The 25,959-nt window shown below is 36.4% G+C and overlaps 1 protein-coding gene across 2 annotated transcripts in view; it reads right to left on the bottom strand.

The window, feature by feature from the left end:
* Window positions 1-9,116: 9,116 nt before the first annotated feature.
* LOC145673562 (uncharacterized) overlaps window positions 9,117-25,959 on the bottom strand; it is a 97,678-nt gene continuing 80,835 nt past the window's right edge. For both annotated transcript variants that reach the window (XM_081743387.1, XM_081743386.1), the window contains exons 3-4: window positions 20,327-21,701; window positions 9,117-11,543 (exon numbers count right to left, since the gene is read on the bottom strand). In XM_081743387.1, coding sequence (XP_081599513.1) covers window positions 11,495-11,543; window positions 20,327-21,701 — 1,424 coding nt within the window. In that variant the 3' untranslated portion in view covers window positions 9,117-11,494. The remainder of the gene's footprint in view (window positions 11,544-20,326; window positions 21,702-25,959) is intronic.

Here is a 25,959-nt window from a genome sequence, read left to right as displayed (position 1 = left end):
GAACTCATCTATCTCACTGAATAATTTACAAATTTCTTCCTCCTCTTCCTCATTAAATAAATCAGGAGATGTTTGTTTTTTCTTCTTCTTTTTCAGCAAGTGTCCACTTTATCGATGGAACTTGAAATTTTTGCACCGGTGTTCCTGCTACTGGTACTGACGAAGGTGTTTTTGATCCAACAGGTGAAGTTGGAATTAGTATTGGGTCTTCTCTCAAATCAATAATTTCTTCCTCTATAATAACATCTGGAAAAGCCGGAGAAAAATAGCAAGTTTCTTCATCAATAAGCAAGTCCGGAGATTCTCTATTCGATTTGAACTTTTTCTTAGGAGATTCAACATACTCAAATGAAGAATCCCAGTCTACTTCGTTGCAAAGTTCGATTTCTCGCTGTACTATACTGCTAAACGACTCCATGATGATACTATGCGAGTCTTCTCATCATACCACATATATAAGGAAAACATATCCACATCGTTTCATGTGGTACTTTAAAACACTCCTCTTACATCATTTAAAATATTTTCACATGTACTTTCCCAATTTTCTATGCAATTTTCATAGGTATAAGTAACGGAGAAAACATGTACTTACATTTCATTTATGTTCTCATATATCATTCATTTGATCAAACATTCTTTTGAAACACCATCATCAATGTTATTTACATTGTCCCACGTTCATTCGCATCTTACAACGTTATTCCCTCAATAATGTTATTCATATCCTGTACTAATCAATCAGATGTCATATACGTACAAAGAAAAGGGTCAACACAGTTCATACTGCAAAACTTCTCTTGTATTTGCATTCGGTGGCACATCAATGTGACAATCTTCTATTGTATTCGCATTCAGTACCGCTTCATGTTTCAACAGGATCAGCAGTTCTTTTGTATTCCCGTTCAGTGTCACGTCATGTTCCATCATTCGTGGTGCCAAACATCTTTTCTATTACCAATTAGCTTACGTGCATGATTCAACATATTTACCTACCACAACCTCAATCTTCTTTGCATTCTTCTCCGACAATATCTTGTGTTCACCTACCGCGTCCCCAAACATGTTTTTTATTACTCTGTCGGTACTCTGTGATGTGTACTCGACATGGCTCTTTTGTGTTTGTCTTTCTTGTTTTAACATGAACCTGTTACCCGACAACGCCATCTTTCACTCTCGCCCAACCAGTTTCCAAAAAGCGCGCAAACGTTCAGTTCATATCTTGAGTTCACCAGCGAGACATACGAAAACCACGCTCTGTATATGTACTCCGTCGAGCTTTTACCAAGCTCACACTCAAAGAGTGTTCTGAATTTGCTAAGCAGTGATCAAATTAAAGAAAAAAGTCCCGCATGAATAAAGTTTATTCCCTCCCATTTTTAATATGATCACAATCAAAGATTGTTCTGAATTTGCTATGCAAATGATCGAATTAAATAATACGAAAGAAAAAATAATTAATATGATCACAATCAAATTTAACAACGATCTTTCTAGTATGCTCACACAGTGTTCAAACATGATATTTTTACAATGAGCTTCTAATGGAGCGAAAGAATGAAAAAAGATACAATCCATCAAAATACAAGTTGCTATGCAAATGATCGAATTAAATAAAACGAACCAATTAAATTAATATGATTACAGCATTTTAACAACGAGTTTGCACAGCAAACGATCCAATAAATAAGCAAGTATAATCACACAGTGTTCGAGTAATTATTACGAAGGTTTAAAAGATATGATACAACACATATGCTGAGTTCCCTATAATAACGATCCCTATGAAAATCGTGTGATACAGGTCATTTTTTTCTAGAAACTACTCCATCTCTCCTAACACTCGACCTTTTCCAGGAACCCGTAAACCACCTAACAAACAGGGTGATAAATCTACCTCCACCAGGAACCTACCGAGGGCCGGGACGGCACTACTGACAAGAAAATACATAAGTAATAAAGCAATTAACCAAACAAAAGCCCTATTCATGTGTAGAAGTAGCGACATTCCTACTTACCACAACAAAAATTTTAACTCTACCTGTCTCCACAATTGAATGGTTGGGCTCCGAAGTTGACCATTTTCCATGTTTCCTACAATTCATAAATTGTACTCCGTCTTTGATGGCCCATTAGTTGGCGGCAATTTTTTTTCGACAAAACAAAAAATATGGGTCTCTTAAAAACATGTCTACTTGCTATAAAAAAGTTTCAGCAATATCCGAGATGGTGATGGTACTTTTTTGCTTGAGTTGAAATGGAAGGTATCATTACCAGATTACATACTTTAAGTACAGTAAAATATGAAAAGCAATGTTATACATACTTTCCACTTAAAAATGGATAACTACTGTAATATTTTATAGACAAATTTACTTATCCTCTGCAGTCTTTCGTCTTTGCTCAAAAACGTCAGCGCTAATAGTTTCTAACTAAATCTACTTTGTCCTCTTTGTTATATGTTTTAATTTACAGGCATCGCAATTTTTGGGTATTTTCAGTTTTCCAGTATTTAATTTTACTTTTTTCTAGTAACTCATGGTATTTCTTGGTTGCATTGGCGTACAGAGTCAATTTTAGTACCAGTGTTGTATGAAACGTGGATTTACTTGTTAATGTTGGAACCTAACAACGTGACTGCTTACCAGAAGGCGCTCACCCGAACCAAAGTGCATCTAGAGACCTTTTGTATTGGATATAATGGGGCATATACCCACTTAACGTTTATACAGTATAGCGCATACCTACCATAATTTAACGAAAGAACAAATATATTACGAGCGTAGGTATACGATATACTTTACTGAAGTGAAATATTTCATATAACTATATCTGCTCTCATAGTATTTTCGTTTTGCGATGTAATGATGTTTTTCGATATTTAAATCACCAACTGTCCTATCAGAACATGTGCTAACCAAAAAATCCATTTCTTTTTAAAATTAAAGTAAAATAAAATTATAAAGAGCTATATTACATTTCTAGGTAAAGAAATTTTCAACGTAAGTTTGTTTAACATGTATAAACGCCTATTCACACAAAGTTCTTTTTACGATCGGAGTAGCCAGTTTTCTATTTTACAAATAAACAATAATATTTTACTTGTTTTACAATAGTTTGTGTCAAACGTAATTTATTGGTTCCTTATACAATAGCTGTTAGAGAAGCTCCCAAAACCTAAGAAGTCTGTTTTCGTATCTTAGTGAATGTCATCCCAAACAATTTCTTTCCCGATAGGAGCTAACCAGGGTTACCAGTGTTTACCCAGTATTTCTTTCAATTTTAGGCAGAAACATTCTGAATTCATCATTGCTAGAGTAAATTATTCGAATGACATATTAACGCCGTGAATCCTAATTACGTATACACAAGGAGTGGCCGCATATGCGCAGACTTCCATCATATATAAGAACGTCTTCCAAATCAAAATTTATTTTATGTATTCTTTCATACTTGTACCGAGTTCACAATCTTAGATTATACTTTGATTTCGAAGAATGTAATTAGGATACTAGGTGTTGCGGAAATATTCGTTACCAATCTCTGGGTGTATCAGATAGTGATGTGGATGTTTTCTTAGGAAAAAATATCGAGAAAATATGTCTGCTCACAAATTTGGAAGAGGTATTAGGCCAAAATGACAGAAATCTTTTCCATGCAGAAGTATTTTATATATTTCAACGGTTTGGATCACTATTTGTATATTGTACAACAGAAATACACGAAACAAACTATTCCTTTTGAATATGTGAAAATTATTTGCAAGTGACTGATTGTATAAAGCAAAGGACTCACGTAAAAAACTTTCGAAGATATGCAATTAGTAGACTGATATCAGGAAAACATAATTTCGCAAAACTCCACCACAAAATTCAGCCTATGTAAAGAGACTTGTTTCCATTTTTTTCATTTGTGAAAAAAAAATTAACAGCATGAATCAATACAGTATAGTGGAATGAAAATGACAATGTTTTTTTTTAAAAAAAGGCTACTATCAATAAATAAAATACACTAGGTGAAATATAGTGCACGTCTTCCTTTTTGCAGGTACGTCTTGTTAACCTTTCTTCTATTCTTATGAATTTTATACTACACGTAATGCACTTTCTAATATTGCCATATTCTATCAGTGTATAACATGATAAACCAAAATGACAAGGAATCCTGAAACTTTCCAGTGGTGCATGATACATTGTTTTACATTCCTATTTTACGAGATCTAATTGTTTTAATATTAAAATAGGTTCTGTTTAGACGAAGGGGACCAAATGTTTAGAATCTAACCTAACCAATTATTAATAGAAACTAGCAAACTTGTAACTTTTGTTTTCATTCTACAAAAAGGTTGGCATCCATCAACTAAGCACCAGTCTAGGAAAATGGCAGAACATTCTTCGGAATTCCCTTGTCTCAAGTTTCCACTGTTATCTCCTATGACCAAGTGCTGAGTGGCTGACTTACTTCCTCCTAGGGATGAACACTCGAGCTGTCGCACGGTTCCACTATATTCGAACAGTCTGGCTCAGTTATATACCATTCTTGCTGTTTGGTAACCACATATGTAGAAATAAATTATGTAAAAGGATTTTTGCACAATGGATTTCAATTTTAGTGTATATGCAATTTTATTTCTTGTTTTTGTACTACTTTTAGGTGGTCTCATTCCTCCGAGAATTCCATCTGCATTGGTTTTACTGCAAGTTTGGTCAAATTTTGCGTCAAGGACGAATTCACATCCACCCACCTATGAAATATACCAACTGCATGCATTTAATTTTCTTGTTTTAGGAAAATAACTAGCATTTGATTAAGTGACATATTTCGAAATTTATCACGTGAATAAGTGATAATAATTATATTGTGTGTGTGTTAACGATAGCATTATTTACCAGAATTATTTAGAACGAACTTTAACAGAAACAATGTATCCATCCGCCATCCTTTCTTCAAAGCAACAAAGACGCTACGTAGTGACACTTATTTACCGCGAAGGTTTCCAAATGGCGACATCTTGTTTCGTGGAGTAAAGAAATTTCTCGAGTGTTAACAAACATACGATCATCTCTAAAATGTATACAAAATCTTAAAATAATAACCCACAAATGACTTTAATAATGTAAACCTGCTTACTATTACGATTTTAATGATTTAGTGTTTTGGATTCTACAAGATTCGCTAGTGTTATGAAGTGCACCTTATGCTGAAGCAAAATCCTCAATCAACAGCGTTCTTAAAAGACACAATACTGATCATCTACACGCAGCACAGTGTTTAACTGCAAAAGAATTTGCATCACACGTGAAACTTCCGAATACTCCACGTGCGTCTTCTCACCAGTTCTCGCGTTCGTAAACTTTACCACGGCCAAAGCTGAATTACAATAATAAATATTTGAAGTAGTGTTGTGTTTCTTTGGTGCTCGTAAAAATAAAATCTCAATAAGTATGAAATAAATTTTGGATTATTTCAAAATCAGATGCAAGAGAGATTAGAAGTTAGTAGAGATTACATTGCATGCCTTATTGAAAGTTTTTTTTTTTTTTTTTTTTTGTCGAGTGACTCACAAAACGTATATTTTGAAACATTTATTCGCATGTTAGGTAAACAATATTTTTTTAATGTGTTTAGCTAGCTCAACGCAGTGCAGCAAAACATCTTTTTGATGCAACATTATGGACTAACTTCGTGAATTCCAAGTGGGTCCTTACACTTTGGTGGTAAGGGTGTCGAGATGTACATTCCAAAGTAGTCTAGAGTCCAAAGTCATACCGAGGTAATGAAGATGAGGCACTGGCGAGAGTTGAGCATCTTCAATTACTGGTGGCGGAGTGATGGGTAAAGATTATGTATTGGCTTTTACGCCAGTTGATACTAAGGACATGGTCTCTCCACCATTGTTGTGCGTTATCCATTGCTTGGCGAAGTTTAGCGATATCATGAGACACTGTAGAAGAACGAACATATAATAAGAAATTGTCGGCGAATTGGTTGACTCTGACTAGGGTTCTGAGCTGCCGATGAAGCGTGGTGGTGAATAGACTGAAAAGAAGCAGGTAAAGTGCCGAACCCTGCGGTAATTCTTGAGAGACCATCCTGGGATCGGTATAGCGGTACCCAACACGCACTGAGACTTGGCGATGACTTGTATAAGTCAATTATGAATGAAGCGGGGGTATCTCGCTAGGTTCTTGAGTGTAGATAACTCGTGGACGAGCACATCCAAGGATACGCTGTCATACGCTCGTGCAAGGTCGATTTGGACAGCCATAAGGTATTTCCTCCGTTGAGAGTTGCTCCATATGACCGTGACGAGGCTAGTAAGAGCGTCGTGAGTGCTTCGTGCTCTACGGAAGCCGTCAAGTGTTGGGGGGAAATATCGTAATACTCCGACCACCACGTGAGACGTTGAAGGAGAATCTTCTGAAAGGTTTTGAGATGCACGGTAATAGTGTGATCGGTCTGTAGCTGCTAGGGTCTCCAGAGGGCGCGTTAGGTTTCGGATCTGGAACAGCAAGGTGATGTTTCTAGGATGGCTGCACGTGTGAAGTATTAAGTATGCAGTTGTACAATTGCAGCAGATAGTTAAAGCCGCAGGCAGGAAGCATTTGAAGGTGACGGAACGTGATACCATCCACACCAGGAGAGGTGGCAGGAGAACTTTGAAGTACTCGTTGAAGCTCTGTAACTGTGATCGGAAGTAGAGGGGAATTCACTTCAGAAGAGACCAAGCAGTGCTGCAGATTTTGACGAGCCGATAAAGGAGTGGCAGGAGTAACCATCGCATGAAACGACGTAAGCCGGTCTTTGTTAAGTACCGTTGGTAGCGGCCTGTGAATATACTCTTGCATTTTGGTCCGTATGTAGTTCCATAAGCGTCGAGATGTAGTGGAGAGAGTCTAAGTTCTCCAAACCTGTATCCAGTGAGCCTTTTTTAAATTGTGTGCGTCGAAATTTGGCGTGGGCTTCCTGATATCGAAGATAAGTTTCGCGTGAGCGGCTTCGTAGGTACTCCAGTTGGCATCGCCTGCGATAGTTACAACTGCGCAGGCATTCTATGTCCCACCATGGCGAAGTACTGATAGGTGAGCGACTGGTGCGAGATGTAGAAGTAGTAGGCTTCGTAGATGTGACAGCTTTGCGGGCAGCGAGCACAATGGTATCCTGAAGGTGCTGCACTGAATGTTAATTCGTTTCCATAGTGCGCTCTTGGATAAGGTCTTAGAAGTGCTGGTGAAAGGTACTAGATCGGGATGGGAGAGGGACTTTAGGAGTAGAGTATGGGAGCATCAGTTCTAAGTCGGATGCGGGACGGGCTACTCGTGATGAGTGAAGTCGCAGTGTCGCACTGTCGCAGTTATTTGACGACATAGAATGGGAAAGGTGTCATCTCCAGATGCATAGCCATGAACTCGCCAGGTATAGTGGATATACAACACCGGACTAAGAATGGTAATATCGGAGCACTAGGTCTGGCCTGAAGTAAAGGCAGTCTGGTCGGAGTACCGTCGTTTGCTAGTAGATAAGTACTGTGGCGTAGAGCAGTAAGCAGGTCCGTACCAGCCGCGTTCGTTGCTACATTGCCCCACAAAGGGCTCTTCGTGTTCGGGTCTACTCCGACGACAGTGGTGTGCGGGAAATGATGAAACAAACGGTTCCAGTAGATAACAGGAATAGGAGATTGCGGGGGTGAATAAACGTTGATGAAATTGATGGTTCTAAAATGTATTCCTCATAGTTGAGTGTTCGGAGACGGTGGAGGTGGTATCCCAGAGGGAAGACTGTAGAGAAGTTCTCGTCGAATCCCCAGAGCGATGCCTCCGTAGTGGTCCTGTCGGTATTCCTGTACTAGACGATAACCTGGGATGCGTAGAAATGATGAAATAACCAGACTCCTTGGAGCAGAATTATGGTAGGTTCAAAAATAGCAATTGAAAAATAGTTTAATAGAGATTTTGTAATCAGAATGAATGGCAATTAAAATGTGTACTTAACTGCATGAAAGTTAATAGACTAAACATTTGTAAGGTACATTTCAATATAAAATTACAACTAGCAATATTAGTATATCATATCTGAAACGGACAGTCATAATGATAATGATAATGATCAACTGCTGATAGGAGCAAATGAAATTTGAAATATAAACTAAAAGGTGTTTATGAAGATAAATTCTATATTTTAATTAAAGAAATTCATGTATGTGATACTATGTCATACTAAACATTGCAAACACATCATTTACAAACTTATGTGTATATCGTTGTTACGTATTCATATACAGGGTGTTCCGGAAAAAACTGACAAACTTCGGATATGTGTTCAGAACCTCACTTCAACAAAAAGTCTGCAACTTTAATTTTGTTGTTTTGAAACATTTTTCTAGTATTGGGATCCTGAACACATATGATAAGTTTATCAATCATACCCGGAGCCCGATATAATAAATACATCAAATGTGGGAGATGAATTTAGAACACCTAAATGGCGAATACCTAGCACATCCTGTGCTGCTAGGGTATATGAAACAATATGTGGCTAAAGGATGTACCTAGAACATGACAGATGTATGTCCCAAATGACGACATAAAAACAAATGACTGTTAGAGTGCGAAACTGAGCCAGGTATAAAAATTCTATATTTGTAGTACATAGTTGCAAATATCAATAAGGTGTAACAAGTACCTAAAACTGTAGGTAGCTGAAGTACATACTTAGCATGAATATCATATGTGCCAAGTGTCGGATACCTAAAAAGTAGCTGGGACACCTAAATGGCACATGCCTAGCACATCTTGTGCTGTTAGGGCGAGTCAAGACAACTAATGTGTGAGCTATCGAAAAATACATGTTTCAGAATCCTAAGATACTTACGCAACAATTTTTATGAATGCAGTTTGCGCCTATAAAAATTGCTACAGAAGTACCGGATTCTGAAACATGGAAATTTCGAAATTTCGACCCCAGGTTCGTCTATACTTTCCGTCTCATTTTGGTGCCAGGAATCACCTCCCAAATATTGTCGGTGTTGTTTTGAAACATCCGATATATATATATTGAATTTAGGGTAGTTTGTGCATTTTGCCAAAAATATATACAAAGATATTTAATGTTTTTTTATTTTTCTCTGAAACTCTTGACACCAGAAAATAGTGCACAGAAAGAATATAACTGCTTTGTATCAGAGTGGCATATTAAGACCACTCATCATAAAATATATAAGCTTTTCATGATGCAATAACATGCTTTATATGAATTATTTTAGAATACAAGAACAATAATCTTTTATATGTTGACAGAAAACTGCATATTTTTTTCTCAGAAGTTTATGTACTACGCCTTTATAAACATTTCTAATATTAACGTAACATTTTTTTAACGAAATATTTGAAAATAAACTATTATTTTGTTAAAGTGAGCACAAACCTGTTATATTTATTCCAAGTATTGATAGCAATATTGGTACATATAAAATTCAATTTCTTTCTACATATACTTACTTTTTTTAAAAAAAAATAAATATTTCTGTATAAATGTTTCCTTAATACACAATATTTAATTGTAACTTTAAACACCAGAGATAAAAAAATCCAAAAAGACGAAACTCATTCGAAAATAAACGAATGAAATATACAGAGGTTGTTCAGCCTAGGTTTGGCCGATTTCATTCCTTCCCCCTCTCGGGCAGAATGGACTCACCCGACCTGGCTCGTGGCGTCCTGCAGTGTTGTGCAGTGGCTTTCTGGGAACGGAGTTGTTTTTCCGCGTGGACGACAATAACGCACAAAACAGGACCATTGTTGTGAGTGTTGTGTTAAATTTGTTTCCAAGTATGTGGGTTTCCGCTCTGTGATCAAAATGCCGTCCAAACTAAGCCGGTTTTGGGAAGGCTATGTTGCGGCTCCTTATGACGCCCACTTTAGTGTTTCTGTGATTAGAAAACAGTACAAGCAGACTGGTTGCAACATCAGTTTAAGTAGAATAAAAAATGTTATTAAAAAGTACGAGGGCAACGAAGTTCCACCATTTGGATCACCAACGAAGTTGCCTAGGAAGCGGGAATACACTAAGGCCACCTCCGCCTTGCACAAGAAACTTCGCAAAATGGCAATGGAAGAAAATCCGCCAAACACAAAGGTGTATGGCTAATCGTCTTGATGTGTCTTTGGGGACTGTGAGCCGGACGTTACACCATCAACTCAAGTTGGAAAAAGTCATGAAAGGTCGCGGCTATCTTCTCACGGATGCCCATCAAAAGGAACAAAAGTGTAACGCCCGGAACCTACGAACGGCATCTGGCAAAACAAAGGTGGATGTACGTCGTAACGCTCGATGAAGCATGGATTTACCTTTCCGACTGCGGCAAACTGAAACGAGCGAGCCATCATGTATCGAGAGAAAGGCGCCAATAACTTCAGAAGATGGGTCCGTGTTTGTAAAGAATCCTTCCCAAAAGGGTTCATGGTCATTACTGGCTACTGTTACCGAGGTAAATTGAAGATTCGTAGGGTGGTGAATAACTGCAAAATAAATTCGCAGTATTTTCAGGAGTAGATCATGCGGCCGATCTACGAGCATGAGATTCCAACAATGTATGGAAATGACGCCAATCTGGTGCGCATTCACATGGACGAGGCCTCATCACATACCTCACGATCGTCCCTCGCATTCTACAGGGAGATGGAGAAGGCAAGTGATATACTGGTGATACCTTTCAATGAGGTACCTCTTAAATCTCCAGATGCAAGTCCTATGGACTATTGTGGATTTGGATTGCTGAAGCGGGCTTTGGGAAAACGGTGTGTGACAACTGTGGAAGGACTTTGGAAAGCTGTGCAAAATGGAATGGGACAAGATTCCCCTCCCAGTTCTTTAGAGAAGCCTATTACAGTGGAAATTACGCTATCGGGCTATTGTTAGGAACCAAGGGAAACACATTGAGAACTTACGGACCTGGTGGCATGGATTTTTCTAAACTTTTAGGTAAGTCGATATTGGCCAAATGTAGACTGAACAACCTCTGTTTTGTAAAGTACAATCTTATTAGGAAGCACTAAAATTCGTTACTTTTACATAGTATTAACGTACTTTCCAATATTTTCGTTATAAACCTAAGTTCTATCACTAATATATTGAATTGCATCCAGAATCATAATAAGTATTTATTAGACATATTTGACAATGTGCCTGTAGTGTCTACCTGCTTTCTAGAGTATAGAATACACAGGATTATTTCAGGCACTAGTACATTGCAAGTCAAAATTGTAATTAGCACTATCTATCATGTTTCACTAACAGCCATCAACTTGCACTATAACTAAAAATAAAATTTGCATATTACTTTACAATATGAAGTTCATATTCTTAAAATAAGACATTGGAACTTTGTAAAAATTACAAGTATGTATACAACTACAATAAAAGTTAACTTAAGTTTGTCCAACTGGCTTGTTCTTCATCAAGGCGCATAGCTGTAAAGGTAACAATCGCTTTGCAATCACAAAGGATGATTCTGTAACTCATTCTTCATTCTTAAAACTAAAGCACTAGAAAAGAGAATAAATAATAAATCATCACCATACAGAAATAATAGTAGCAGCTTATCATTAACACAAGTGCATTATGTAAAGTGAATCCCTTACTATGTATATGCATTAAAACTCGAAAATTTAGTTTCTCCGATTTATCTAGAAGGGTAATTAAAGAAAAAAAGTACTCCTTTTGCACTCATGCGACAAATTGATGGAAAGAACGACGCGAGTCTTGTGGCGCTGTATGCAGTAATTAAATAAACAGTGAGCAGTGGGAGTATAAGATTGCGCTTTAGTTCACTCGTCCGCTATACCAATTGAAAATGGATGCCCCAATAGGGAAACCCGAGAAAATGTGAAGTGCGTGCGATAATATGATTTCTGAGTGCGAACCAACTGGGATGCCTTCTGCCAAGAACTTCATGAAGCAATGAATACTCAAATTTCACTCAAAACTCCAGAAGAAATCGACACAACAGTTACAGACATCACGGCCACCATACGCAGCATTTACAAAAGCACAACTACTACCACATCAGCAACTTCCGAACCAGCATCAGCAGATGAACTCCGCATCCAGGCTCTCAACAACCTGAGCAGATGGACACGTGAGAAATATCAACAAAATACAAACACAGCATTTCGCCAACACTACAATCGCCTTAAGAACCAAGTTAGAAACCACTTGGACAAGACAAAGATATTAGAAATGGAGCCTTCGTAGACAAAGATATTAGGAATGAAGCAAAAGAAATACTAACTAACAAATCTCCAAACAAGTCCTTTTGGAGATTTGTGGAGATTTGCCAGAACACTAACTAAACCTCCACCATCCTACGTCCAACCTCTACATGGACCCCAGACCAGGACCTTAGTCTTTACTCCTGAAGAAAAATCTGAAGTTTCCGCCCAACAACTTGAAAAACAGTTTCAGCCAAACGAAGAGAGACCAGTGAAAAGCGAATCATTCGACGAGTCCACCATTTTCTCCAAAGAAATCAACATTTCACACCGCCGACGCCAAGCTTCTTTCCGACTGCCAAAGAAGTCTCCACCATCATCAAGAAACTAGACTCAAATAAAGCATCATTATCTGATCGCATCACATTCATAGCTTTAAAACACGCTCCACTTAAATTAACAATCATACTCCGTCGACTTTTCATAGCCATACTACAAACGGGACATTACCCGTCAAGTTTGAAACATGCAACCATCATAATGTTCTCAAACCCTGGAAAAAAAACTCCTGTTCTCACAGAATTTCCGACCAATTAGTCTGCTTTCTCAACTTGGCAAAATCATCGACAGATTACTACATCGAGGTATTCTCACTGTCGCCCACGACAATCACCTACTACAATATCATCAATTTGCATTTCGTCCACAATTTAGTACAACAGCGCAACTAACAAGAATAACGGAAAGAATCATCCATGCTTATAACAAACAACAACCTGTCGCAGTCTTTTTACATGTACAGAAAGTGATAAAGTCCGGCACCAAGGCTTCATTTACAAACTACATCAGCTAAACTATCCGTCATGTTATATTAAGGTCATCATATCATTTCTGGAAAACAGAAGTTTCCAAGTCTGTCTTATACAAACCTTTTCCAACCTCTATACAATTGCAGCAGGAGTGCCTCAGGGCTCATGTTTATAATCGATATTATACCTACTATATACCGCCGACTTACCTACCACCTACAACATCACGATAGCTATATTTGCTGATGATATGGCAATCTTCGCTATCCATAAAAATATCAAATACGCTCAAATTTGGACCCAACACCACCTCTACAGAATTGAAGACAGGGCGACTAAACAGCGAATAAAAATCAATGCGGAGAAAACAATTGTTGTTCACCACTCCAAGAAACATCGTCCACTACAAATCAGATTAACTTACGACCAAGCACGCCTACCTCAAGAAAACGTAACGAAATATCTCGGAGTTCTACTGGGTAGAAAACTCACTTTCAAACACCATCTACTAAAGCTACAAAACGACTATGAGTCATCTGCTCTTTGCTTCGTGCTCCACAGCTCACAATGGAAACGCGAAAGCACCTTTATACCATGTTAATTCGACCAATTCTCCTCTACTCAGCTCGCACATGGATCGTTGCTCCTAAAACAGATAAGAACAAACTTCAGATTGTTCAAAAACCACACTGCCAGAGCCATCATGGGACATACCATGGATATGCGCATTCAGCAATTACACGAGGATCTAGATCTACCTTTCCCATATGAAGTCATCGACAGGGTAAATAGACAATTTTTGAACTCACTCCAAAACTCTGACCATCCAATACTAAAAGAAATCGGCCGGCAAAATACAGAGCATCAAATGTATTTTGCTCCACATCAACCGTAACTACTGTCCTATTTCATTTGCTAGGACAAACTGTCTAACTTAACCAGCAATGACATAAAAAATCTACAGACGTAGCGACAGTTGCTTTCGTCTCATCATTCTCATATGCATCAACTACACATGCCTTTTAACCATATTCGAGGCAGGCATTTTCAATAAATCCGGAGCTCACAAATCAAAATAGTCATATACCTTTCAGTTCAGTTCGACAGCTACAATTCACCAGAGCTGTCTGATGTTTAACACATTGAGCGCCGAAGGAAGATCTGCTGGTTCACCCTTTTGGGCCAAAATGTCTTTGGGACGGTTACACGATCAGGCCGTGTGTATCTGGATTGATACACATTGGTTTTCCTTCCGGGGCTTCGTGTATCATTTTTGATACACAGTGAAGACTTTTTTCTGGCCCCTTGTATGTGAACACATACACACCTAGGTTTGTATAGCGAGTTGTTTCCAACTACTACACCCCGTGAGAGTCTGCCCGCACTCTTGGATTCAGCCTATATGTTATATTTGTCAAAAATATAAGTGATGAAAATAATTGTATTTATACTTTTACTTTTTTATATATGTATTATTCAGAAAACCAAACATAATAGTTTACTTTTAGTGTCAGTTCTAAAAATCTACAATAACTATTTTTACAGTATGTGATAAAATTAAAATTTCCAATTTTTCAGATTGTGATGCATTCCATCGAATGTGATGGACTCGAATTCAAATCAGTTCGAGTTTCACTCTCTTCAAACATAAGCGTCAGCGGTAAAAGAACTTTATGAGTGTAAATATGAATATTGAAAATCTACTTTCTTTCATCATCATTTGTTCTGTTATCTTAACTTTCTCACATTGTCTTCATCTTAAATTGATAAACTTACACTTAACACAAAGATCTGTAGCACTTTAGGGTTCGTAGTGGCAAGAATTGAAACACTCCTTGCACGAAAACAGATTATTCTCACAGGTATCACAAACTTTTGATACTTGGGTTGCATACTTTCTCTTGCCTTGCGTTGTCGATCCTTTTGTCATGTCTCTTATAACAAGAAACACAACTTCCTCTAACCTTTTACGATGAGTTTTCTGCATCATATTTGTCAATCAGGTTATGCTGCCTTCTTGTGGAACGATGGGTGATCATCGATTCAGTCAAACCTAACATGCTCTCCAGAACTGACTCATGAAATTCTTTAATCGATTGATCTGTTTTTCTTGTGTTTTCATTGTACAAACAGTATGCTTTAACGAGACTTGATCCCCAAATAATTTCTAATACAGCCTTTCTATACCATTTTGTGCAGCGCCTCAAAGCTGTTCCGTAAGTTGCCATCTGATCACTGACATCGATTGATGACTTCCGTTCGTTATGATCCACTATGCACTTTGGCTTCTGAATTTCTTTACCTCTAGAAGTTTTGGTCACGTGATAATTTGTGGAGTGTACTGTCGAACACATCAAAACATCTCTGTTGTGATTCCACTTCAACACTGTCACTCCATCTACAGTCTCTTTTCCAATTGTTTCTCCCTGTTTCAATTTCGCATCAAGGACTTGTTACGGGATATGTTTTCTGTTTTACCTCAAAGTTCCAGTCAAATGAGTTTTAGATTGGAGAAGACAATAAGCGAGTGGGATGGATGTAAGTCCTACGAATTTACGCATCTCCGTTATATATGTAGCTGTCCAATCGTGTATCCTTGCGTTAGGGGAAACATCGTCAAACTTTTGGATTTGTTACATTGCATACAAATTAGTTTGATCAACCATAATCTTGAATATTTCAGGATCGATGAACAACTCGTAGTAATCTATCGGATCAGCAAGAACCAAAATACCACTAATAGTAGGGTCAATACTACTTTTTCCAGTAAATATAAACACAGGGTGATTGCCACTTGGGTTACTCCACGAAATGTTTTCCAAAATTCTCTCTAACAGATTTGAATAAAGTACATTGTCTTCTTGTGAAGATGATGGATTATCAGGTACATTTAGTCCTTGCGACATTGACATAGTACTTTCATTAGTCGGATCCGTATTGGTTTCAATTGCGTAACTAAACAGTATGTCGGAAATTGCCACACGCTCACTAGCCTAGTCAAAACAACTGTTTGAACCATCAGCTGCTTCAGGAAGCCACTCCGGATCGAGATCAGAGTCCACTAACATATCAGAATTTTCATCTTCTGAACTATTCACATCTAGATCTTCAGCGTCAGAGTCCATCAAAATGGATTCAATTTCTCTGTGACATTGTTTTTCTAGACGTTTTGACTCGAGGACACTATACTGTAGGTCTATTGAAAGAAACAAATGACACGAGCGACAAAAATTTGGTAAAAGTATACATCAAAACAAAACCAAGAAAGAAATGTAGTTGTTTTGGGCCGCGTGTATAATTTCTGATACACGCTTTAAAATTTGTCAACAATTGAAAACTATTAAGTTTTGAAGGGGAAAAAAATTGTCAATGAGCATAACAATGCATGACCTTTCTTAAGGTCAACTTGGCCCGGGAGGGTATACCACGTGATTTTCCTGTGACCAGACAGTGATTTCGACTGTGTATATAAACTGATACATATGGCCCACCAAGGAAAACCGGTGTGTATAATTTTTGATACACACAGCGCTCAATGTGTTAAGAATCAAACGTGATGAGTGAAGGTGTCGTACGTAAATGGTATCGCATCTTTAAAGATGGACAAACTAACGTGCAGGATGTGACAAGAAATGGGTGCTCATCTATAGTCAGCAATCAACTCTTGCAAGAAATTAACAAGTCCGTCGATTCACGATATCTGAACTTTCTGTTTTATATTCAGGCAACAATAGCTTCCGTCGCACAGCTTCGACAATTACAATGCACTTCACAATGCTGTTAGCGAGTGTCTTCATCCTCGGGCGAGATATTCTTTAGCAGAAGAGATTTCGAACCTTGTAAAACGTTATGATAAGTACCTTAATTTGAATGGAGAATATGTTGAAAAGTAACGTAATGTTGTACTTTTGTAATGTGTATAATAAAAGTTCCACATCTGTAAGTGTATGTTTTATAATCAAAAGGGGGAGGGTTTTTTTTTTTTCGAATCTCTCTCGTAATATTAAAATGAGATACCAATGTATTTTCTGCTAGAGTGTTTCAGTGTTAATAGAAGAAACAATTTTGAAATATTCTCATCTACTGTTGATCAAGTGAATTACATACGGTTCAAATAATAGTGATATTATTATTATTATTATTATTATTATTAATAATAATAATAATAATAATAATAATAATAATAATAATAATAATCTTGTAGGTTAAAAGTGATCTATGAATTTTATACAAAAGTAGAAGAAATGGTCGTTCATTGCAAGTGTACCATAGCATTGAGGAAGTATTTGAACCCTTTCCCCTTTGAATTCATATTTCAGTAAAACTGTAGAGATACAAGTTGGAGCACCTCATTTACTGAGTATACGTCCTTTAATAAAAGCTTAGCTTGATCTAAGTGTTAACTATGATCCAAGATTAATTTCAAACGTGTAAGCCGTTCTCCCATGTAATAGCAAACAACAGATGATATTGACTTTTATGTGGCGAAAGAATATAGAACATACTGCCATTCTCACATTAAGACGAGACTTTTTTTATAACTTTGAGACATGTGTCTGTTTGTTTGTAATGCTTTTATGTACACAGTTTTATTTTTTAACTTGACTGGGTCGCAACATATTGAATTTCTCGCATAAACTATGTCCCCGCTCCACCCTAAGCAAAGTATTTGAACTCCATTCCCATTAAAATACGCATATTAATGAAAATGTAAAGATAAATACTCGCGAGATAATGGATTTTTGGGATTTTTTAAATTCCCCACCACTAATGATACGCCCTTTAATCAAATTGATATCACAAAAACTCAGATTAAGTTAGGTGATAAGCATACTCTAAAATCGATTCCAAAGTGTTCATCCATTTTTCAGTTCACCTATTCGATCACTCACAAAATCAGTTTCATTTTTACGTACAGTAAAACCTCTTTAATTCCAACATCGATAAACTGGACTTCGCTTATTACAGAAAGGCAAAGAAATTGCAAATGCAAGATTTTAACGTATATGGGCCTCAAAATCAACAATCACGTTCGTCATACATTTATGATACAGCACAGTTAAGAATACTTTACTGTATTTGCACATTACTATGGATATTATTGAAACGTTCAACAGGTCAACATAAATAAATATAGTCCAACTCAACTGGCACTTCTTTGATTTCACTGCAAGAGTAACATCACATTTTTTTTTTTTTTTTTTTGGATCAAACCATCCAATATATTTCATTCAAAAATTTTCTTATACACCTTATAACTGAAGAAGTAGATATACTCGTAGTGTAGCCAAACCCAAACTATCACTTAACTCAATATGATATGCTTATTCCGTAGAAAGTAGGAAAACTCGATTTAGGGGCCGTACAAAAATTGTGTGATCCCTTATGCAAAAATTAATTCTTGGACAAGATCGCAATATTTTAATTCATTTCTTGGATCATTTCTAAAATTTTTGATTGAAATATTTTGGATCTTTTGATCCAAAAATGTTCTTCTTTCCGAGTAACGGATATTTTTCAAACAAACGTCGTAACTTATAGGTTCACTCTTGAAATATTATTTTGCAAAATGTACTCAAACTATATCGCATTATTTAATTCACATAAACTTGCCCTGTACTATATTGGTAATATAATTGTTTTTATGGTACCTTATTGAAACCTATGAATGTATTTTAAAGCATTTTAAACTAAATAACAATCAATCCATGGCAATGTATTTATATTGAGTACCAGAAATTGGTTGATTGATCTGATTAGAGTCTAGCTTTCCTTTCAGCACTGAGGCCATATGAGAAGTGGATTTACACTCTAAGCTGGAATCGGAACTATTGTAATACATTCATATCTTTTCGGGCCCTCCTACCGGGGATCCCATGCACTAAAGGGATTACACAAGTTGAAATTGGATATGGTGTTGTATGAACTTGGTAGACTGTACGCACAAGGTATAGGAAAATTGAATTCGGTAAGGATTGAACACTGAGATATATTATTATTATTATTATTATTATTATTATTATTATTATTATTATTATTATTATTATTATTATTATTATTATTATTATTACAATTAGTGCTGGTGGTAGTAGTAGTAGCATTAGAACACTGTAGTAGTATTAGTTAAAAGGAACATATACCCCTACGAGTGGCGGATCCTGAGGAAAGTCACATCGACAAGAAAGAAGAATAATCTGTATAAGCTAACTTGACAAAAACCAAATAGGAATACAACTTAAGACTGTTTACAACAATTAGTACATTATGTAAGCTTGTAATAATAGTAATTTAATTTTCTTGCCTGATGTAACCTTCCTCAAGAACCACCACTGACTCCTACCCATGTATTAAGTGGCATAAATCTACTTTTCATGTTAGGCGTGTTAGTTTGAAGATGAAACGTTGCAAAAGTGCAACCATGATCTTGCAAGAGTGCCTACTACATTACGGCATTCAAGTTTCCTCTAACTATAATATTGAAGTTATAAACTATAGGCAAAAGGAAGATTATTTATACGTTGGAACAATAAAATTGTCCTTGAGAATCTCATTATTTGCGGGTTTATTTTCACAATTACTACAATAGGCCCTTTACCTTTAAGGCGTACCAGTACACCAAATGGTCAATTTCTTCCAGATATAATCGCAGAAATGTAGATGCTTTGTAGATATAAAGTACGAAAAAATCCTGAATCTTTTCCAATCCCCAGAGGTACAGTTTTTCCCTTCGTGTTAAGTGAATCAACTATTCAGTAACGTCAGCAAAAGTTAACAATATTTTGTGATATAATTGAACGTCCCATGATCTTGGCCTTTAAGCTAAAGGAAACGGGTGATTCGTAAAAGTTAATAATTATGAAAGGATTGGTGGAATGGGAATGTGGAAGAACTGTGAGAAAAGACACTTAACAATGTTTCCACCATAAACATATGGCGGAACACTTAAACTCTTTCATTTCTTCCTAACATAGCCATATTTACCTACAGCACTATTACAAGGAAAACTGTTGGAAGAAAGTCAATCAGGACATATGTATTAAGTTGTAGTCCCAGCGTTTGCATAATAAAACAAAGAAAATTCCTAAAAAGACCTGTCAGAATGGCCATCAGTGACATTCAATACATGCAATTAAAGTATAATAATAATAATAATAATAATAATAATAATAATAATAATAATAATAATAATAATAATAATAATAATAATAATAATAATAATAATGTCACAGAAAATGCTAAAAGGTAGTTAAATAGGAGTATATGTTCATTATTTAAATTATAGAATTCTAAAACAAAATATTTACTTACTTCAGTTGAGTCACTTCCCTTATAATGGCTTGAATCTTCTCGTGAGCAGCACTACGTTTTGGTTGGCAACTTTTCTGTCGTTCTTGAGTCGTAGCTGCAGACGCAGAGTTAATATTAGCCTTTTCTTCAGGTTTAACAAAAGAGCTTAATCTAAGTTGACTGTTATCTCGCTGTAAGTAATCGCATTTGCCAATATTTTCCAGCTCCAAAAGTTCAGAATCTGTAAAATCTATATCCTCGTTCATTTCATCCTCAAAAATATCATCTTCTATTTCTTCTACCTCAATAGCACTACGCATTTCTTTGTCAGCAGACTGTCTAGTATTGTCCATCGAAGAGTTGCATATTTCATCCTTATGGTTCACAATCTCCTCATGAGAGCTAGAGGTCGAGATAGGAAGGACCTGCATTACATCCTCTTCTGCCATTATGTTTGATTTATGTGATTCGCTTTTGCTACCCGGTATTTCATGAAACAACGACTGACAATCATATTTGTTTTCAATTCCGACTTCTGTGTTAAAGGATTGCGACTTAGATACACAATCTTCCATCTTCTTACTTTCAATGGCATTATTCACTTCTAAAAACTCATTTATTATATCTTGTAAGGATGTTTCTCTCTGCTTAGCATTGGAATGAACATCGTTCTCTTCTTGCTCTTTTTCATCATCACCAACGAAATTTCCTTCTGGATGTTCTTGGGGACACATTGCTATATTAGGAGAAGATTCATTTGCTCCTAGTTTAGTAAACGTTTCTGTCATTTTCATACTTATGTCTACAATAATTGGTAACTCTGTTCCTTTTTGCGTGTTATCTGAATTAATCACTTGTTGGCTTTCAGCTGTACCTAATAACTCAGACATGTTTTTGTTATCACCCAATGGTGGAGCAGTTCCTACTATAGTCTCCTTTGGATTTTCCAAAGCACAAAATGACAAATTTTCAAGAGTTTCGTCTTTTAGTTCTGTTCGAGGTATCTCTTGAGAGTTTATTGCCAATTCCATTGGAACACTTAATGGCGCATAATCAGATCCATCATTATTTTTCAACTTAGGCAACGAGCTGTCAAAAGAAACATGCCTTCCTGTTAAAGTTGCATTACTTGCATTCTTCGACTGTGTCATGTCATCGGTTGTAGGAACTTTGATCGGTGGACGCCATCCTTTATGTTGGAATGATCGAGAACTTCGAGCTTTCTGAGAAAATGAAACAAATCTTAATGCTGAAGACATTTTCGCATCATCTGAAATTGTTTCACTGCGGGTCGTTGCCTCATTCTGTTTAGCTGTCTCAGATACTTCAACCCTTTCTGTGTCGGCAGGTTTCTTGGCTTTAGCTTCCACTGAAGATGTTGTTAAAGTGGATTTTCCTATAAAAGAGAAGATACAAGGAATCACAAACACGTGCTCTCATTTAACGAACTATTAATACATACAAGAGCACTGCATATTAGTAATCAAAATACAACAAAAATATTAAAATATGAAAATGCTTAAAAGTAATGATAATGTCGTATTCAATGTCAGAATAAATATTCAACTCAAACCTTCAAAATTAGCTAATTGAAAGGAGATCTGGCTTCATTCATTATAAAGAATTATGTAAGACGTTTTTCCACACTCATCTTCACTTCCTTGATTATTAGTAAACAATTTAAAGGCAATAACACCAAAAGTTTACAAATTGGATCAGGTAATATTTAGGAAGTGGTCTTAAATGAATTTCAGAAAAAGGCTCATAAAATGCTTGATGTGAAGTATTGTAGGCCTACTGTATTGATCAAAAACATGAACATTACGCACAATTAAGGCAAAACAACTAGTAACTTTCGAAATGTGGGTGTGGAGGAGAATAGAAAGAATCAGCTACGTCTAGCGGAAACGAATGAGAGGGTGTTAGAAATGGTAGGGGAGAAAAGAACAATTTTAAATATTATTAAGAGTCTTCATCCCGACGAAATTAAAATACCGCTAATTTTACAGTAATTATGCGATATCTTCAAATAGATAAAATATAATCGAAATGTGGAACAAGAGCGCCCTAGATAATATTATTTTACATGAGAAATCGTTATCACGACTCACTTATCGGCTTTCGATTTCGAGCTATTTTGAATTTCGGCATTTATTTTCGCGTTTCTAAACAGCTGAAAACGGAAAACCACTAGGTGACTTGTGATAACGGTACCTCACGCAAAATAATATTGTCTAGGGCGCTCTTGTTCCACATTTCGATTATCTTTTATCTATTTGAAGATATCACATAATTACTGTAAAATTAGCGGTATTTTAATTTCGCCGGGATGAAGACTCTTAACAAGAGAAAGAGAAACTAGTTCGGACATTGGCTAAGGAGGAACAGTATCATGAGGGACGTGCTAGAGAATATGGTGGCAGGAAAGAGAGGGAGAGGACGAAGGAGGCTATATATGGATGATATGAAAACAGAGAAGTTGTAAGTGAAGACGAAGAGGTTAGCGGAAGAAAGTGGAGCATGGAAGCTTTTCAGTTGCAGATAGTGACTTGCAATAATGGCAGAATACCTATGATGATTATGATGATGATGCTGTAAATGAATTAACGTTTTCAAGACCTTTTGGATGGTGCTGTATAGTTTACCACAATTGGAGTTTAGTGTTGTTCGCTACAACATTTCCCTTGCTGATTTATCAGACTAAGGCATACCGGTACTTGAACCGATACGCAAGGGTTTCCCGGTATTCCTATCTTTAATTCTCTGTGAATAAGTGGAAAGTTCTCTATTTAGATTCAAGACACACTCAAGCACACAAAAATTGTAGGTCAAATCAATTTCAAGAAGCATTTGCTAACTGCACAATAATAAATGGTTATCTCGAGGCTTGAACTGAACTCATGCACAAAATATGAAAAGAGTTTCACAGTTCTCTGTCGGTAAAACCATGAACAGAAAAGAGCAACTTTCAACTGGCACCGTAAGATAGAAATCTAACTGCATACTGCTTATAATGGCGGTTAACATCAGTTCTAATTACCGAGAGGGTTTGTTGTTGTAGAGGTATGGAAAGCAGTCACTTTACAGGCCACAAAATTTGAAAGATTAAACGTACAAGAATTTCCGTCAAAGTTAAGTCAATTTCGTAGAATACTACTATGTATAATGGGACTTTGATGCAACAGTTGAAATTGAAACGTCTTAAAGTCTTAAAAAAAAAAAAAAAAAAAAAAAGTAAAACTGGGAGCAGGCGGTTTCAGCCTCTACTCAGGGTTGCTTTGCACAGGTCCACTTAGATAGGAAATTATTACTACTGGAACCTCCTGCATTCTAAATTTAGGTAAATTTCCTATTTAGATAGATGCCAGAATGAATTCCTTGTTGGAAAATAAATTATGAAGAGTGGTGGATACAGAAAAGTAGTTTGAGAGGGGATTCACTCACAAAGGGATTTTTTTAAAGAAATCGCTAGACTTTTGGGGGAAGCATGCAGCTTATACGCATAGGAATGACTAACATTACATTTTTTTAAAAAAAGAAATCATGCAATTTGGGTAGGCTTCAGCCGGAAAGTCCCAAACTCTGTAAATCATCTTCTGATTACGGTTGGGATGACATTCTTGGACATAAGGAATAACCAAGGCAAATCAGTTCACGGGGATTTTTTTCTGTTCCTCAGTTGCCATTTTTGTGGGACATATACTAAACTATTAAAATGTGGTTCCTGTGACGGTATCAGAAAATACATAATTTTCTTTAAAATATCGATAATTCAAACTAACAAGGGGCATCATCCAATTGTCCGGCTCCGATTTCAATGAAATTGCTTTTTTCTGATAGATGACATGTATGCATTATTTGTGATGACAGATGCACTTTTGCCATGGTGCACTTTTTTATTTTTTTTAAATAATTTTTAAGAGTTGTGATGTGGTTATTAGAGATTACTGCAGAAGTCCCTTACTACCCTTTGTAAACAGAGTGTTAATGAAAGAACAACCATGTAGATACATATAAGGCCTAGGGGGGTGTCGTATGGTGGGTATGACCTTGACGGCAGCCATCTTGCTGAATTTAGGTCAAGTTTTTTAAATGGGAATAGGGTAATATGACACATAATTTCGCGCTAGAATTTAATCAGGAAGACAATGGTGAAGGTAGCTTTAAGATACACCCATTTGGGGAAAAGTTACACGCATATTAATTCCTTAAACTTACTATGCGCGTAAGTCCCATACCTCCGCTTCTAACCTGCGTATTAATGATAATAAGTGGATAAAAGCTTCGGTAATAAATATTGGGCAGTATTCAGAGAGAATTCGTTAATCGAGGATTAGTCACAGAATAGTTAGAGGCATGCTATCTCTTTACTAAGGAAGGTGCACTTTTTGGTATTCAGAGTCTACTTTGAGTACAACTAAAAAGTTAATTTGGGTATGATTAACTTATATAACCCCAATGTATCGGGTGAGAAAAATGAATGTGGCAACTACGGAAAAGTAGATCAGCGCATGCGTATTCTGAAAATGAAAATACATGAAATACGAAGTACGAAATGTTGTGTCGCACGCTAAACTGTGGGTAAAAGATTAGCCTCTGCACTAGATTAATTAGTCACATGTGATTAACTTCGTCAAATACCACATCCTAATCACAGACTCTGAATACAATTTTGATAACCATCCTTTAGTCAACCCCGTAGTATGGCGTTAATCAGACATCAAAATGACTCTGCATAAGGCCCAATATGTCTACAGGCAAGTGGTACAGTAATTGTAACCTTGACGGCAGCCATCTTGAAATCCGTCATTTTCAATTAAAATGAAGTTTGAAAAATGAAAACCATAGCATGTAACATCTCATTTTAATAGCAAATTTTCCCAAAAAGCCAATGATGCCTGGTATGCTTAGTTTTGTTCTATTGTTAACCAGCATGAATTTAGGACTGCTTCTAATGAGCATCAAACGTCCATTATTCGACGTTTCAAATTGGCAACACTTCTAATTTATACCGCATGTTTGAAGATTCCAACTAGCACTTTGCAATTGTTGCCATAGCTCATGTTTTCAAAATTTATTACATTTTTTAAGAGTTGTGATTTGTCAGTTCATGAATAGTGTTGGGATAAGCATCCAGCAATCTTTTTGAATTTTGAAGACTTGCAATGTAATTATTTATTTTAAACCAGAATGCTTGAGAAGCCTATGGACTTATGGGACGTAAAGAAATACAAATGAAATTAGAACAAATTGTTGTTGCATGAACACAAAGTTATCAGGAAATACAGCTTATACTACATGTTGCGCAAACGACAAACAATAAAATGTTTTTAATAAATACAACTTTAAAGGAACAGCAGCAATGATAGAAAATATCAAAGAGGCATAATATGACTGTTCCCAACACGCTGTTTGTACCATGAACGTAATATGAAAACAGGTAACTTGTTTATAAAGAGGTGTCACATAATCGACTTCCCGATCAAAACTGATTATAAATCTTACAAATATGAACCTTCGACAGCAATCACTAGAAAAAGAATGACATTTTTGTCTGTCTAGCTAAACAAAATTACCATAGAAAATAAATAAACAATAAAGAAATAGAAGACCACTGATTTACACAACAATCTTATTTCGTTTTTTCTTTTTGA

The sequence above is a fragment of the Thermobia domestica genome, chromosome 16 (assembly GCF_964235325.1).
Source record: "Thermobia domestica chromosome 16, izTheDome1.hap1.1, whole genome shotgun sequence".
Lineage (NCBI taxonomy): Eukaryota > Metazoa > Arthropoda > Insecta > Zygentoma > Lepismatidae > Thermobia > Thermobia domestica.
Note: the sequence above shows the minus strand (reverse complement) of the source record. Positions and strands in the feature narration are given on the sequence as shown.